Source organism: Acomys russatus, chromosome 9 (assembly GCF_903995435.1).
Source record: "Acomys russatus chromosome 9, mAcoRus1.1, whole genome shotgun sequence".
Lineage (NCBI taxonomy): Eukaryota > Metazoa > Chordata > Mammalia > Rodentia > Muridae > Acomys > Acomys russatus.
In genome coordinates this window covers 49895803-49912416 of record NC_067145.1, presented here as the reverse complement: position 1 = coordinate 49912416, position 16614 = coordinate 49895803, and the positions used below count along the sequence as shown (strand labels likewise).

At 42.8% G+C, this 16614-nt stretch overlaps 1 protein-coding gene across 1 annotated transcript in view; it reads right to left on the bottom strand.

Annotated features, from left to right (window-relative positions):
• Rsu1 (Ras suppressor protein 1) overlaps positions 1-16614 on the bottom strand; it is a 178321-nt gene that overhangs the window by 78837 nt on the left and 82870 nt on the right. The window contains exon 8 of the mRNA XM_051151304.1: positions 5674-5806. Within this exon, the coding sequence (XP_051007261.1) occupies positions 5674-5806 (133 nt within the window). The remainder of the gene's footprint in view (positions 1-5673; positions 5807-16614) is intronic.

Below are 16614 nucleotides of genomic sequence, written 5' to 3'. Positions count from 1 at the left end.
GTATGGTCTCTAAGAACTCTCTCTCTCTCTCTGTCTCTCTCTGTCTCTCTGTCTCTCTCTCTCTGTCTCTCTCTCTCTCTCCTCTTCTTTCTCTCCTGGTCTTTTTTTTTTTTTTTCAGAAGGAGAAGTTTATTATATGAGCATGGGGAGAGAAGGAAATGGGAGAGGGGTACCCCAGAGAGACGGAGAGATAGGGAGAGAGAGAGGAAGAAAGAGATGGGAGAGAGAGAAAAGAGAGAGTTCTTTGCTGGTCTTAAGTAGCTTCTTTTTCCTGTCTGTTCTCGTGAGAGTTGAGTGTATCCTATCTCTGACTTGTTCTGTTATATCTTTCTCCATGCCATCATTTGTCTGCTCCTCAATTAGATGCCATTGTTTGGGATTAAAGGTATCTACCAAGTGTCTGTATTCTAGCCAGAGGGAATAAAAGTGTATACTAAGGGCGTGTTTGCATTCCAGCCAGATCACACAGACCTAGGTCTTTGGATGTGATCCCTTGCCAGAGCAGCCATGTTAATGGATTAAAATTCCCCTACACCACCTAAGTGTCCTCAATGGTGCTATCCCTTTGATTTTGTTATTTTTGTTGTCCCTTGACAAAGTGAAGAGATGTGATGCAATTCTACACAAAATAAAATACTTTAATTCCTTTCTCTTTTCTTTTTCATACTTTCTAGCAACCCATGTTAACAGTAACATATTTACAGGCAAACTGGACTATAAGGGCCAAAAGTTTGAACTTCCTTGCATATTATGGAAGAAATGTAATAATAAACTTATAAAATTCAAAAATGACACTAAACATACATATGCAGCAACTATAAAGGCAATATAAATGACTAGGAGTCGAATATAGTCAACTTTTAGATTAAAAGCAATCCCTATGTCAAAACTTTAAGGGGAAAATATGGTCCTTTGTGTTCACATTTACTGTACAGAAATATTGTTTTCACATGGCTTAATTTGAGTTATTTTCAGAAACAATAAAAAAAGAGAAAGGTCTACAATGTTCTGACACTGATTACCAGTATGTAAAATTCACTGAGGGACCAAAAGGTCGTTTAACTCTCTCCGTGGTCTTTCTGAAGATATTTTTAAAACCATCTGTTAGCTTTATTTACAGTTCCCCAGAAAAACCTAAAAGGCTTACAGAATTTGTGTTAGATATGATTCCCTGCTACACATGGTTGTCATAGAGTAAAAAGCCCCACAGGCAGGGTACCAGATACGTTAGTGGTTTAAAGATCTTCTAGGCTGCTAACTCTGCAGCTATTAGAAGATTTGCTAGTTGATTAATAAAGCCCATTTATGTCCATTATAGCCTGGGACAGGTTTGCCTACAGTGCAGAAGGAAATTTAACTTTGTTTTAATTCTACATGCAGATAAAACAGCCAGTCCTAATAAATCAAACAAGATGACTGGTTTTGTGGGATTCCAAGTGAAAATAAATAAATACTTGGCCTTTTCTTGTAATTGCCCACCTGTCCTCAAGCACTGTTTCCATTAACTCATGTGAATGGATAATTCCCCGAGAGAGGTAAGTTTCCCCCAAGGAGAAAAGAAAACCACATGGCAGAAGAATGAGGAAGAAGCATCTTTTGTGTCATGCCAAGTTGGAAAGAGGATGCAGGCTTGCCAGGCTCCGCAAATTGCACCCTTCCTGGGGACGCCTGTCTTCTAAAGGCCTCTTTCAACTAACATGTTTTCAGCCTGGCATTTGTCAAATGTCTTCTTTTGTTAGCTTGTTGACAAGAGTGAACTTGTCAGCTTTTAAAATGGCCGCCGCCAGTATGTGCATACCTAGATGAAAACGGGGGAAGTGTGAGTTACTCCCTTTCACAGTGGATCTTGTCAAGGCTCAGACTTCAACCTGGCTGCTCTTGCTGCAGGACCAAGAAAAAGAAAGAAAACAAAGGAAAAAAAAAAAAAAAAAAAAAAAGAAAAGAAAGAAACCTAACTTCTGGAAGAGATGAGTCCATCAAAAATTTACAGAAATAAAAGAAAAGAAGTCACACAGAAATAAATAGGTGGATGGGTACCATCCCCCCCGAAAAAGTTAAAAGGTGATGTGTGACTCTACAACAGAATGAAAGTGCTATGTGGTTTGACATGTGGCTCCCAACTCCAGACTCAGCCACTTATTTTACATTAACAGTGGAATAAGGTATAATGGGCAACTCAATGACAACAGTCCATATGTTCCCCTTGAGGCAAGAAGACAGGTGGAAACAGAGCAGTCTCCACCTGAGAAATGGCTACGACCCAATGAGTGGCTAAAGTGCATCCTGCAGAACATCCCTGGAGAGCCACACATCAGAGCCGGCAGGATGGCTCTCTGAGTAGAGGTGCTTGCTTGTACACAGGTCTGACGACTAACGTTCAATTCCTGGAGATGGCAGAAGAAGACCCATTCCTTTGAGTTGTCCTCTGACCTCTATATGAGAGTCATGAATACACAACACGCGCGCGCGCGCACACACACACACACACACTTAATTGAAAAAACAAATCACCATCCTAGCTGCCTATTGCTCTTCCTGCTTCACTGACCAAGCTCCTTCTCTGCATCACGTGAAATAAGATCCAAGTGCCTGGGTTCCACTTCTTGCCAAGTACCCTTCCCTGTTCGTTTCAAGTATCCAAGTCTCCTCTCCTAGACTGTCAGAGCTTACAGGTCAGCTGATCAGCCCTCTCTGTTATCACTGCCCTACATCCAGACCATCTTGAGGATATGCTTAAAATGCCAAGGTCACTAGGAAACACTTTCCAAGATGAGCAGAAAAACAAAGCCTTCTGGAATGTTTCCTAATTCCTTCCTGTTTTCACCTAGGTAAAAGATGAACTGGGTAGAAAGTAAAAAGGAAGAAGGCTTAACAAACTTCAAATTATGCTTTCATATGTGCACATACATCTTTAATGTGTGGCCATATGTTAATATATGTACACATATGTAAGCACCTGCATACACATACGTATGCAGCTCAAGTGAAAAGAGATAAAGAAGTAATTATTAGAAATTGTGAGGAGGGCTGGGGAGAAATCATAGTTGGTAAAGTGCTTACTGTCCAGGATGAGGACCCAAGGGAGATCCCTAGTATCCACACAGAAGAGCAGGATATGGTGGCTTATGCCTGTGTGATCTCAGTGCTGGAGAGGCAGAGAGAGGTGAGTCCCTGGGATGTGGTGGCCACACAGCCTGTCCTTCTAGACAAGTTCCAGGCCAACAAAGGCCTTGTCTCGGTATTAGTATTCCTGAAGAATAACAATCACCTTTGGCCTCTGGCCTGCATGCAAGTCTGCACATACTCACATATACAGAGGCACATGCACACACAGGAACATGTACCTCCCCTCACACACACATAAGCACACTCACAAAAGAAACTATAGGGCTTTACATTCAAGAACCTAAAACTTAAGCACAGGATATGAAAGTTGCCTTTACAACAATGACGCCTGCTATGACTAAATTGCTGACCTATGTGTTCACATGCAAAACTTATAAAAGTGCTTTGGATTAAAAAAAAAAAAAAAAACCAAGTCTGTACTGATCAGAATACTATTGGCTCCCAGAGTCGGAAGGGCACTACAATATGTAATGGCTGCTTAGGGAAGTAAAAAAAAAAAAAGATGTCTAGCATACACAGCACTGAGATCCCATCTTAAGGTAGAAAGCAAGGACTGAATATTCAAGGTCATCTTCTAACACCCACTTACACAATGTGGCACATGTGCACTGACCCCCGACACACATGTACATACACACACACACAGAATATATATATATATATATACATATATATATATATATACACACACACACACACACACACATATGTAGGCATATGCTACTGATTTAAATTGTCATGTATTCAGTTTCGAATAACTACCAATGAACTCACAAAAAAATATACCTCTTCTTCATCCAGAAGAAGCTTAAATCAATGGAAGCCAGTTATAAGATGCATAATGGTGATTAACAGCCTAGTAATTGACTGAGGTACCACAAACCCGAGGAACCCACAAATTAATCTTTATAAATGAAATTCAACTTAGTAGCACTTTCATACACAATGAATTCTAATCGTCTGTAAATCATACATTAATTTAGAGTAAATCAAAATTTGTTAACCAGAAGAGCAATGTTTCCTCTATGTCTGGATGAGTAGAGGCTGGTCTGGGTGCGCTTCTGTGCATTACCCCATACAGAAAGGTCCCACATCTTTTGCATTTGCTAACAGAAAATTATTAGCTGTGTGCTAGGGGGGAAAAAACATGATGGCAATAATTGCCAAGAAGAACAAAATAGTCTGTAAAATTGCAATTATGTTTTCACACATTTTAATTAACTAATCAACTTCTATGGATGAGCTATATTTGCATTTTTTGAAAAGCTTGAATCCCTAATACTGCACACACCTACCTGTTCAGTCTATATACAATAACCTACCTTAAATGTACTTGTGTATTATCTGAGGGCTTGTGTATTATCTACAAGGATGTGCTGCTACTTTGTCAGTTTCTATGTAAGTTCTGCTGTTTGGTGCTTGTCTGCCCCTTAGTTACATTCTCCCAGTGCTTCCGTGTTTTCTATTTAGCACAGTCTTCTCCACAGCGCCCCTGCTGGAGGACTTCAGAATGACAGCTGGCTAGTTGCAGGGACTGGCTCTGTCCTGTCACAAGATCCAGACCCACTGGTCCTGAACAGACTCTATGAAACTGTTTTGAGCTGGGGGTGGGGGTGGAGATTGGAGCAGTTTCAAAATGAAAGCAAGAGGCTCTTGAAGGGGCACGTCCTTTATTGATATTCTGCCTTTGCTCTAGTAATCGGGATGCTAAACTGGAGCTGAAAATAGAAGCAGATTAACCGCACAACTGGATTTTTCTCTTCTCTCTTCAGATGTTTAAAACTACTACTCTTGCCTTCTGCATTAGGCATCAGGTAGGCACTGAGCTAAATGAACATCTTAGGGACTAGGAACTAGGGTAAGACTGAAAAATGACAGAAGGCAGAACAGCAGCAGGTGGGAGGAGCCTTGCGAACCCTGAAACACGGAGGAAGAGAGAAGTGGGAATAACCAGGTATTGGGGAGGGGGCATCCCAGGAGCACTCTTAATCCAAAGGAGCAACCTGAGATACGGTGCAGCCATGACCTAAAGCTCGCTGCTTCTTCCTTCCCTTCCCTCCTCTTTGTGTGTCTGCCCTTTTTCCACTGGAGCTCATTATCCCACTAGAGTAAAACCTTCTAAGAAACAGAATATGCCTTCTGGTGCTCTCTATAGATTTTATAAATGAATGGCTAACAAGTTTTCTCCTGACACCTGTAATTCTCCTTCAAGAAACAATAAAAGATGCTGTGATCTTAACATGCCTGGTGACGTCCCTGGAATACCATGGATAATTTAACCAATTTAATACCTTAAAATTTCTCTAAACAGATTTGGCAATAATGGCCTTTTTCTTTTCTTTTCTTTCTTTTTTTTTTTTACATGTCAAGTAAAAATACTGTACGACCATCAGAGACAATTACCACCTGTAGTTTTCAATAAAACTTTTAGAAATGCTACATGCTCACTATTAACAACAGGAAAAAAATACCACAGGGTAGTTAAAAAAAAACATTTAAATATTTTAAAAATCAGTTTGACGATTTAGAAAAGCACAGTTTACTTACTACTTGTATGTTTCAGAACGGATATACTCGAAAACGTGGGATACGCCAAGCTGGAACTGGTCGGCGATCGGGGTAACCCAGGGGTTGTTCTCTGCTTTGAAGACCTGCTTCTGACCAGTTAGATCCAAGTTGCCTGAAATGGTGAAGAGAGGCAAAAGGACAGTAAAGGTTCTATCATCTAACAAGAGGGGGTTGGTAAGGAATCCTTATGTACTTTAGAAGTCATCTTTATTTTATTTGTTAAAGCTCTTACCCCAAGTCTTTAGTAGGATGCTAAGCAATGTTCCTGATGATAGCCTGATGGAATAACTTGATACCAAGGGAAGGAGGAAGGAAGGAAGGAAGAAAGGAAGGAAGGAAGGAAGGAAGGAAGGAAGGAAGGAAAAAGGAAGAGCAGAAGAGGAAATACAAAGAGGAAAGTAAGCAGTACCCTGAGAAGACCTTTTTCCAGTATAGCAAGACTTATTCTTCTAGGTATTTGCTACAGAGACGAAAAAAGCCTTGTTCAAGATTGAATGAGGGCCTGGAAGATCGCTCAGCAGTTAAAGACAGTGCACTGCTCTTACAGGGGGCTCCCATTTAGGTCCCAACACCCATATAAACTGCCTCACAATCACGTGTGACTCCAGTGCCAGGGCAATCTGACATCTCTGCCTTCCAAGGGTAGCTTGGACTCACACCCATGGACAGACATCTCCACTCATGGACATAGTCACCCGAGCACATAGCCACCCATGCACATCATTAAAGAGAAAAGTTTGAGAGAAGAGAAAATACTGAGAGCCCCTGATGATGTCAAGATCCATCTCTCCCTGTGCTAGTGGACCTAAGGTGAATCAGATCAATAGAACTCTCTTCACCAAGCACAAGAGCTGAGTGAAGCGACATGAGCATTTCCCACCAGCAGTGTAACTGTGTACCACTCAAGCATGGTGAATACATTGCAAATCAGCCCTAAGTGAGTCTCATTATTGTGGTGATGACAGACGCTAGAATTCGGGTGGCTCTAATCAGTTTACAAATTGCCTTGGAAAATTACTTCCTCATTTAATTTCCCAGCAATCCCCAAGGTCAGTTATTAACATCACTTCACAGGTGGAGAAGTGGAAATTTGGGTGAATGGACTAATGTGCCCAAGGTCAGAAAATGTCAGTCCAGGAATCTGACTCTGGGGCCAAACCTCATCTTCTTTTTGTGGTCAAAGCAATCAGGCTGTGTGTCCATCTAGGTAATTAATCCTGCATTAAGGAAGCGCGGAAGCTAGTAAGCTTCCCCTCACCTGGGTATCACCTACTCATGACCAGACATGCTCCCCTATCCCAACATTTAACATGTTCAAAAATGGAAAAGGAAACGTGGCGGTACATCCTCTAGTGTGCCAGTCTACGGAAGACAAGATGGAAGACAGACCGATTCCACATCAGGAAAGGGTGTGGCTTCACTTGGAGAGTCTCCACGGGCCTTTCCTGAAAGCTCTACCAGGCGAGTCCAATTGCAGTCTTGTGGTCTACAGTGCAGGAATGTTAGAACAGAGATGCTCAGCAACGGCCCTTCTCAAAAGGCTTCAAAGTGACACGTCCTGTTCTGGGGTGTGAGTGTTGTTCTGTCAGAACTGATAGTCCGGACAGTGAATATATATAATTCTGAGAAGCATGTAGGCCACAATACAAATAAGTTTCCAGCTGGTCTGAGCTCTGGGAATGAAAGAATAACTGTGTAGGCACAGTTGTGTGTCGAGCGCGCATGCATGTAGACTAGAGGCCAAAGTTGGGTGTCTTCCTCAATCTCCATCTTACCTTTGACAAAGTATCTCTCACTGAACCTGGAGATGCTGAGTCAGGTAGACCTTCGGATCCTCCTGTCTCTGCTTCCCAGTGTTGGGATCTTAACAAGGCGCCATCATGGCCGGGCTCAGCTTTTACACGGGCGTTAGGGATTGGAACTCATGCTCACAGAGCAGGCGCGCCACTGACTATGTCTTCTCTCCAGCTACTAGGAATGGATACAATTGTTTCTTTTCCTAACAAAGGATAGATGGTTTGATTTCCCCCCCCCCCTTTTTGCTATAAAAACGGGAAAAAATCAGAGAAAGAAAAATATTAATGAAAAAAGAGGCCATGATTTTGAAGGACGAGAGGTATATGAGAGGGTTTGGAAGGAATAATAGGAAGGGAGAGATGTGACTAAATTACAATCTCAAAAATAAACAGAAAACCCCAAGTACACCATTACAATCTGACAAATAACTTTTAAAGAAGCCTAAATATTAGGGAAGTAGTTCATCACATCTTTCCAAAGAAACTGAGAGTTTGTTGGTGTAAAGTGCAAAAGTAAGCAGATACATGACTCTCCAAGATTATCAATATTGTCAGTTTCCTTAATGATTAAACATCATTAGTCAGCTTTTTCATCACTTGGGAAATTAATGAGCTTGATTCTCTAAATCATGAGTCTGGGAGCTGCCTGGAATAAATGGAAGCTCAAGGGTTGCAAATACTCTACTCGGCTGAGTAGCTGAGCTGAGGGTGATCCTGTTGGCAAGGATGCTGCTCTTCCTTGTGGTCCTTAACTCTACAGGGTGGGGGGTGGGGGCGGGGCGGCTTGAGACTAATCTCTCATTTATTTTTTATTTTTTGATAACTCTGGTTTCTCTTTATGATCTAGTTTTTTCTTTATATATATACACACATATATATACACAAACATACACTTATGTATATATTATTTATTTATATCCAGATTATCTAGTTTTTAAAATTCCTATGTCATCTCTTCCATATCATTCTCTCACTAATATTATTTTTCCAGAGTTCCCCATTTCAAAAAAAACAAAAGAGGGTGGTAAAACTTTCTATAGATAAGTCCATGTTACATTTTTTTCATGAACAATGTGTGCTTTACCCCCAGTCCTTAGGATGTATGGCCACCTATGAAAGGTGTCCTGTATCAGGTAACAGTCACTACAGTAACAGTGCACTAATACATTGGGGACTGGGGTGCTACAGGTGAACAAACCCCTACTACTAACACAGCCACCTAAGGCGTACCCTAAGCTTACAGATTGTCACCTGTACCGCCTACGGTCTTCCTACTGACTCAGCCTGGAGTCAAACTATTAAACAACTAACAAAGGTCACTGGGCAAGCATCTGTATTCTAACGCAGAGGAGGGGATGAGGTGGTGAATACTCCAGATGGATGAAATTAGGATGTGAACTGATTCGGTGGAAATTCCACGGAAACTCTTCCCTTCTTGACCCTAATGCAGTTACCCTGCTGAGACATGCTGCTGGATTTCACTGGGCACAACTCTACTCCGCAGACCACACATCCAAGGCGTTGCATCATTCACATATTACCACGAATTAACCCAACAGCAATGGCTTCCTTTTGATGTGCGGTTGAGACAAGGGCCAAGGGAATAGGAGGTTGTTTTGTTTTGCTTTAATCACTTTGCGAAGAGGAGCAGAGAATTGTAAAGCAAGAAGCTGTGTTTGAAGCACAGAGGATTTCTGACTGTGCTATCTTTGGTCAGAGTGAGAGCAACATGGATCACAGCGAGGGCTGGGATTCTAGGCTGGCATCAGTTCTTCAAATTCTACTGACACAAGACAGTGAGAAAATAAGGCTCTTTGCTCTCTCTCTGGACCACATCATGAGCAGCTTCTGCTGAGTTCCAAGGCTCGCCCCAGGAATCTGAAAGCACAGGGACAAGCTGGCATGGTGGTTCAGATCTCAAAGCAAAACACTAGGGAGACTGGGGCAGGATAATTATGAGTTCTAGACTAGCGTGGGCTATATAGAGACTCTGTCTCAAAAAAAAAAAAAAAATCAGGAAGTATTAAGTATGATACACATGAAATTTCAGTGTGGCATCCTTGAACTTAAGACCCAGGTACACACTTCTGCTTGAAAGGAGACTCCATATTCTACTGCCAACCAACTACCAACACATTAAGGCATGAGTGTAGCCTCCGGTTAGCTACTTGACAGCTTCCGCCGAACCCTGCAGTCTTTAATGGCAAAGCTTCCAAAAACAATGCACTAAAATCCCGGGCTCCCTCTGCCACACTTGGAAGAAATTCCTCAGGGAATAATGTCAAGAAAGGTCAGCCATGCCCTTCTGTCTGAAGCCCACAGGCCCTGGGAGATCTGTCAGTCCCAGGTGATGTCTCTATTTCGCGCTGTCAGTGGAGACGGGACAGGCAGGGAGGATTGCTAATGACTTCTGCTAACTGGAGCACATAGGAGACGCTGAATGTAAGCTAGACACGCTCCCTTCAGGGAGCAGGAGTAATAACCTGAAGTGTGAGAGGAAGCGGAAAGGACCATGGGATAGCATTCACCGCCACCACCGGCATTCCCATTGCTCTGAATCCGGTCTGCTGTTCTGCTTGCCCTGCGCAGGGGTGGAGGGCGGGGGAGGGGGGAGGGGAAGGCTGAGTGACCTTTATGCCATTATAGCCTGCTTATTTCAGTACTGCTGAAGCAAATACGCAGATGCTTCACAGCCCCAAGATGAACTGGGGGGGAGGGGTTGCCGGGGGGGGGGGTTGAGAGAAAAGAACGGTTCAAGTTCATTGAGAAGAACAGCAACAAAAAAAAACCCATCAGCTTCTCGTTTGATGAAAGGACTGTGTGAAGACCACATGGACTGTCCACAGCAAACGTAGAAGGAGGAGTCCATTACCTGTGACCAGGATGGAAATTACACGTGACCCTTAAAGAGCAAAGTCTCCTCAGAATTACCAAGGGTCTTCTGCACAATGGGTTGAGCATCTTTTGTTTTTCCGATTTAGCGTCACTGGGAGTTAACACACCCCCTGCTTCTCTGTAGCGGCAATCCTCTCAGAAAACAAACTGTCTCTGGGTTCTCTTCTCTCACTCTGTACCAGCCTGGCATGCAGCAATTCCGGAAGAGGGTTAATGTAATTAGAGAAAAGGTGGGCCGTGACACTGTGAGAAAAGATGACACCTGTCTCATATATTGGCCTAGCAACAAGTTCCCATCGCCTCAGCGAAGCTCCTCTGTCAGCTGTCTGGGGTGTGTTCTCTTTCAAGTAATAACATGCAGGCGGCATCTCATCCTGCTGTCAGTCAGCTTGCAGTAGCCCTCACACCGCACGCACGCAGCATGCTTCAGTGCGCTGTGAGACGCCCTCAGCCGGCCCCTTTATGAGAAGGCTGAGCGCTGCTCTGGTGGTGTTCTAACAAGGAGCAGGCAGCAGGATTAAGCACTGTGACAAAGAGGATCTAATAGGCTCGAAAGCCCTGCCTCTACAGACACGCTGGCTGCCTCCCAGACAGACTCAGTCAGCTCCCTCCTCAGTCAGGAGGTGCAAGCCACTGGGGAAGCCAGGCAGCACCGTGATTAGTGGTGACCCTCTGACCGGTGCCGCCATGGAGATCATCTATCACTCAGAGGCTTACTCTACAATTGCAAATTGGATTTTCCATTTTATTACCTGCAAAAGGACCACATATGCTTCTTTCCCAGCTCCTTGTACAGCCAGCTTGGCTATGCAGTGGTAATTGTGTAAACTCTAAATCATGCAATACAATCATTCGCCTTGCTGGTTATAACTGTGATTGAATGCAGTAGGCAACCAAGGCCCCATTAATAAGTATGCTCATTTTCACTTATGGAAATTGGCCATTTCCTGTAATCACGCTGTGAGAATTCTTCCTGAGAATTTGAGAGCCTGACACATGTGACCAGGAGCACCGTTTATCACATAGCAAGCAAGAGGTGGGGGAATGGGGGCGAGCTGGGCAAATTTTTCACGTCATCAAAACGGCATTTCCTCCCTCCCCAATCTCACAATAATGTCATGGAGAGCATTTAAATTAATGTGCTCTGAAAGCCAGGGTCTTCCTCACTCATAAAAATCTAAGACCACAGTCTAACAAGGCTAAACTAGAAAGCCATGGCCGAGCAGGTGTCCTGTCATTAAGACCCCGCGTCTGCCCACGCCCAGGTAACTAACTACTCGGGAAGGCGTCCAATCGAGATACCAAGGCATCTGGAAGCTCCCTCCCTGCTCGGCGCAGAATTCCCACGAGGGAACTAAAGATAAACAACCACAACACAAAATAAAAGTGGCCTTTACAGCTGCTCCATATAGAAAGTGTACATATAAATCTCTATAGTTTTTATAATAATGTGCAAGCCTGCTAATTACAGAAATGTGTACTTATAGCTGGCTGACTATGAAAAGTTCCTCTGTTTTCAATTCCTTTTTACTGAGTAAAAGTTGATAAAGCTTATAAAATGATGCTTATGCTGCAACAGTAAATATTTGTAATAATAAAGTCAGGGACTAGAATGTTCACTACCAGGTGATAAAACAACAGCAATAGTGTTAAGTGTGACTTAGTAATTAAAGCGGATATTTGTATGGACTGGCCTGGGAAGAGGGCCACACATTTTAGAAAACACATTTAGAAAAATGATCTTTTTTTTTTAACACAGGGCAGAAGAAAAATAATCTCCTGATATGTATATAACTAAATTTTATGTGTAAAATAAAAGGAAGAAAAGCATACAACACAAGATATTAATTCTGGTTTCCTCAAACAGGAAAGAACTAAGGCGAGAAACAGATATGAACCATAAGAAAAAGGGATAATATATTTTCCCTTTTAAGAACTTAATGTTGTAGTAAGTGTGGCTAATTTTCACAATTTAAAAAAGATTAAAGATGAAGAGATGAAAGGGCTTTGAAAGAGAATTTGTCAAAACAAATTCAAAATATGTACACGGGAACTGTTACAAAGAGCCTCACATTTAAAGCATCTTCCCATCACTGGGTCCACCACACTAGCGTCCGCTTCAGTCTGCGGGACAGATGAAGGTCCATCAAGCCCTAAATGGATTGAGAACCTGGGTCTGAGGTTGCCTCTCCTTCTGTGCATCATCAGCACAATCAGAGTAAGGCAAGATGTCTCCTGACAGCTCTCAGATTTATTCTGCGGGGAATGCAAGGCCACAGCATCATTCTGCCAATTGTCGGTTTAGCCTTTCTTGGGTGGGGGCAACCTGTTTGGAAAATAGGCATTCTGTTCTTTTCAGGCATGCAATGCACGGATGTTTTATCATGCGTGCTAAAATAAACAGTTGCTCTTCCCAGCTAGTCCAGAGAAAGAGTATAATTTAACTTGAAAAAGATTACAAAACAAAAACAAGGCCCCCCCTCTGCCAAATGCATGCAACACAAGCAGCCCCTGATTTATGTGTGTGCTGGTGCAAATAGGTCCAGAAGCCTTTTCCCAATAAAGAAAAATCGTATTTTACATTGTTTCTAGCTCATGTGCTTCTTGGCCATTTTATATCTGTGGCCCAGAGTCATATGGGACAGGCGGAGCTCTCACTCACTCGTAGATATGATTACCTAGCAACAGAGCAGTGAGCATCCCCAACGCACAGCAGCACAGTGGCTTCACTCTGCAAGTGGATATGGCCGCTGATAAATAATTCATGTTCTAAACCTGGCATTTGTTTAGGATCTCCCTATCATTCTTCTGAACGTGGGAGGCAATACCATTTCTTGCTTGCCAGCTTTCCCTTGTAGTGTTCACATAATGTCAGATCTTATAGCAAAAAAAAAAAAAAAAAAAAAAAAAAAAAAAAAGAGCTCAGTGATCCTGGGTTCTGTTTAACACACACCGTGCACCGACTTTGACACTAGGGTAGGCAAATTCTGTTCTCCGTGGAGCTTCAGTTTCCCTATCTGCTCAGGGAGAATAATCGTCAGTGGACAGCATTGTGGTTGAGTGCCACGGACTGTGCAGGGCCTGGTGCTATGGAGTGGAAAGCATCGTAGGATTATACACCATGACTGTGTTGTTATTATTTTAAGTGGAACCTCCAAAGCAAGTTTGAGTTCCCGCAAGGACTTCACATGAAAGTCTGCAAGCTGCCCTTCCTCTGAGAGGAGGAGCCTGCCCATCAGAGTCACAAAGGTCGGTGATCCAGAAGAGGGATAAGGGTCTTTCACGCCTGTCATCTCAGCAGCTAGGGGACCGAGACAAGACAGAGGGAGCTCCAGGTCCACCTGGGTTAGATAACAAGACTCCATCTCAAAATAAAGCAAGGCTAATGTGCAACTTAGAAACAATGAGTGTATTTTGTCTCCGTGGGGACTGAGAGATGCTAGTCAACGGTGCTCCGTATCTTAGTGAGTGGCTCTCCTGTGAACACTGGTCATGGCTTGTCTTGTTCACCACGGATCTGCCTTCCCATGAAATTCCCTTGCTCACGTGACTACAGTGAAGGCTATCTTCCAACCTCTGGAGAGATCAGAAATGCCAATACTGAGGAAGTCTCAGGTAATGTGGAAGCCCAGGGAGAGGTTAGTCATTGAAGCAATTTAAATTAATAACAAAAGAATGCATATTTCAATAATAAATATCTGCATCATCACGTTTAATAGAATTGACACAGCTGTCATCAACCCATTTTCAACGCATTCACTTAACTTAAATATATAGGACTTTTTCCTTAACCATGGAAACTTTCCCAGCTAGTTCAACACCAAGTTAGCACACTGTCCTACATACCTCCCTTCTGTTACCAGCAGGATTTAGTATTCATGACAGTGCCACTTAACTGCTTTGTGACATAAGGGATACAAACTGTTTTTCTCATCTCAGAATGTCCTCTACCCTTTCCTTTTTTGATTGATTTTTATTTTTTTAATTAATTTTTATTTTTTATTTAATTAATTTATTCAGATTACAACTCAATTGTTATACCATCACTTGTACTCTCCTGTTCCTCCCTCCCTCCCACTTTCACCCTATTCCCCTCCCCTAGGTCTATGACCAAGGGGGACCTCCTCCCCGACTATGAGGAGTGACAACCATAGTACCATGCAGAAAGGAAGGATGGATGGATGCATTTTGCCTCATAGTTTCAGAGGGTTCAGTTGGTTGTGGCAAGGAAGATTGGCCTGCTAGAGCATGTCCATTCACATGATGTCAGGAAAAGAAACAGACAGGAAGACAGGAATTGGCCTAGGACCCACCTTTGGGGACCCCACTATCTCCAACTTGACTTTATCTCCCAGCTTCCAGACTCTTCCAAAATAGTGCCACTACCAGTGCTAAAGCATTCAAACCACCAGGCCACAGGCCACAGTTAGCCTTTCAGTCATGTGAATTCCAAGAAGACTGCAATTCCCAGAGGCGACCAGGGTTCTAGAGGTGGACATTTTCTTTATCTTGCTGGTCAAAGCACCAATCTATAACTGTTTTCTGAGAGATTTAGTATTGTAACTGTTCGATTTAAATATTGCTTGTGTTCTTCCTGGACAAGTAGACAATGCTTAATATCTAAGGCGTGGTTAATAAATTATGAACTACTTATGGATGGCATAACATGTAGTCACAGGACTTAAAATGTTTCCAAATAAAATTTAACGACATGTGCTAATGGTCATGACTTAATATTGAAGGCTGAAATGAAGGCTGTAAAGCTTAGAAAGCAAGCTTAGTTTCTATAAGACTATGCGTACATATATATTAAGAAGAATAGAATATACACTTAAGAATATGTGCGTACAGACTGAGAAACCACTAGAATTAACTACATTTAGGATGCTAATTGGTTATTTTTAGATGATGGGACCATGAAAACTACACATTTCTGGTTTTTAGGTATACAAACATGGGATTTGGGGATACGTCAGTGACATCCTGTGGGGCACGTTTTCTCGGCCCTCTTTCTCTTCTTTCCTCAGTGCCTTGCCGTGCTCCTCAGGTCACTTGGAAACTCCTCAGCTCACAGGATCCTCCTTCCATCCCCTCAATACTGGGGTTGCAGCAGGCACTGCTGCTGCTGCTGCTACTCTCTGTCTATTGATATGCACTTATTTTCATGGAGTTCAATTTATCTTATTTCCTCTTTTGGTGCCTGTGTCTTTGGAATCATTCCCAAAAAATCATCAAAGTTAATGTCATGAAGCTTTTGCCCTGCTTGTATTTCTGCTGAACGGTTTTATAGTTAGTTGTAGGTTGTCCTGGCTAGTTTTATGTCAACTTTAACTCAAGTTAGAGTCACTGGAGAGGAGAGACCTCAATTGATCAAATGTCTTCATAAGATAGTGCTGTACACAAGCTTTTAAGGCACTTTCTCAATTAGTGATTATGGGGAGAGCCCAGCCCATTGTGTGTGGTGTCATCCCTGGCCTGGTGGTCCTGAGTTCTATAAGAAAGCAGGCTGAGCAAGCCATGTTTAGTAAGCCAGTGAGGAACATCCCTCTGTGGCCTCTGCATCAGCTCCTGCCTCTAGGTTTCTACCCTGCCTCCTTTTTTTTTTGGTTTTTCGAGACAGGGTTTCTCTGTGTAGCCTTCGCCATCCTGGACTCGCTTTGTAGACCAGGCTGGCCTCGAACTCACAGCGATCCGCCTGCCTCTGCCTCCCGAGTGCTGGGATTAAAGGCGTGCGCCACCACGCCCAGCTACCCTGCCTCCTTTAATGATAAACTCTGATGTAGAAGCATAAGCCAAATAAGCCCTTTCTTCCCCAAGATGCTTTGGTCATGGCGTTTTATTGCAGCAATTAAAACCCAACTAAGACACAGGTCTTCCATTTTGCTCTGTGATCCATTCTGATGTTTTCATGTGTTGCTGGGTAAGAGTTTAACTTCTGTGTTTTTGCATGTGTACACACAACCATCTCGAGCAACATTTGTTTATTACTCTGTTTTTTACAAGAGCTATGACTACAGTGAGATGGAATCTTAAGGCACTTTTGATTTGCATCTCAAGTGATAACTAAAGAGGCTCAGTCCTGTCCATAGCATCTAGTGCTGATGAGGGAGAACAGGAGCCTTAAACACTGTATGTGAGAGGGCAGCAGAAGATGACAGCTGCCACAGAAGCTTTATGGAGTTCCATTAAGGAAACACAAAGGAGACCTACCATTTGCTATATCTGCACA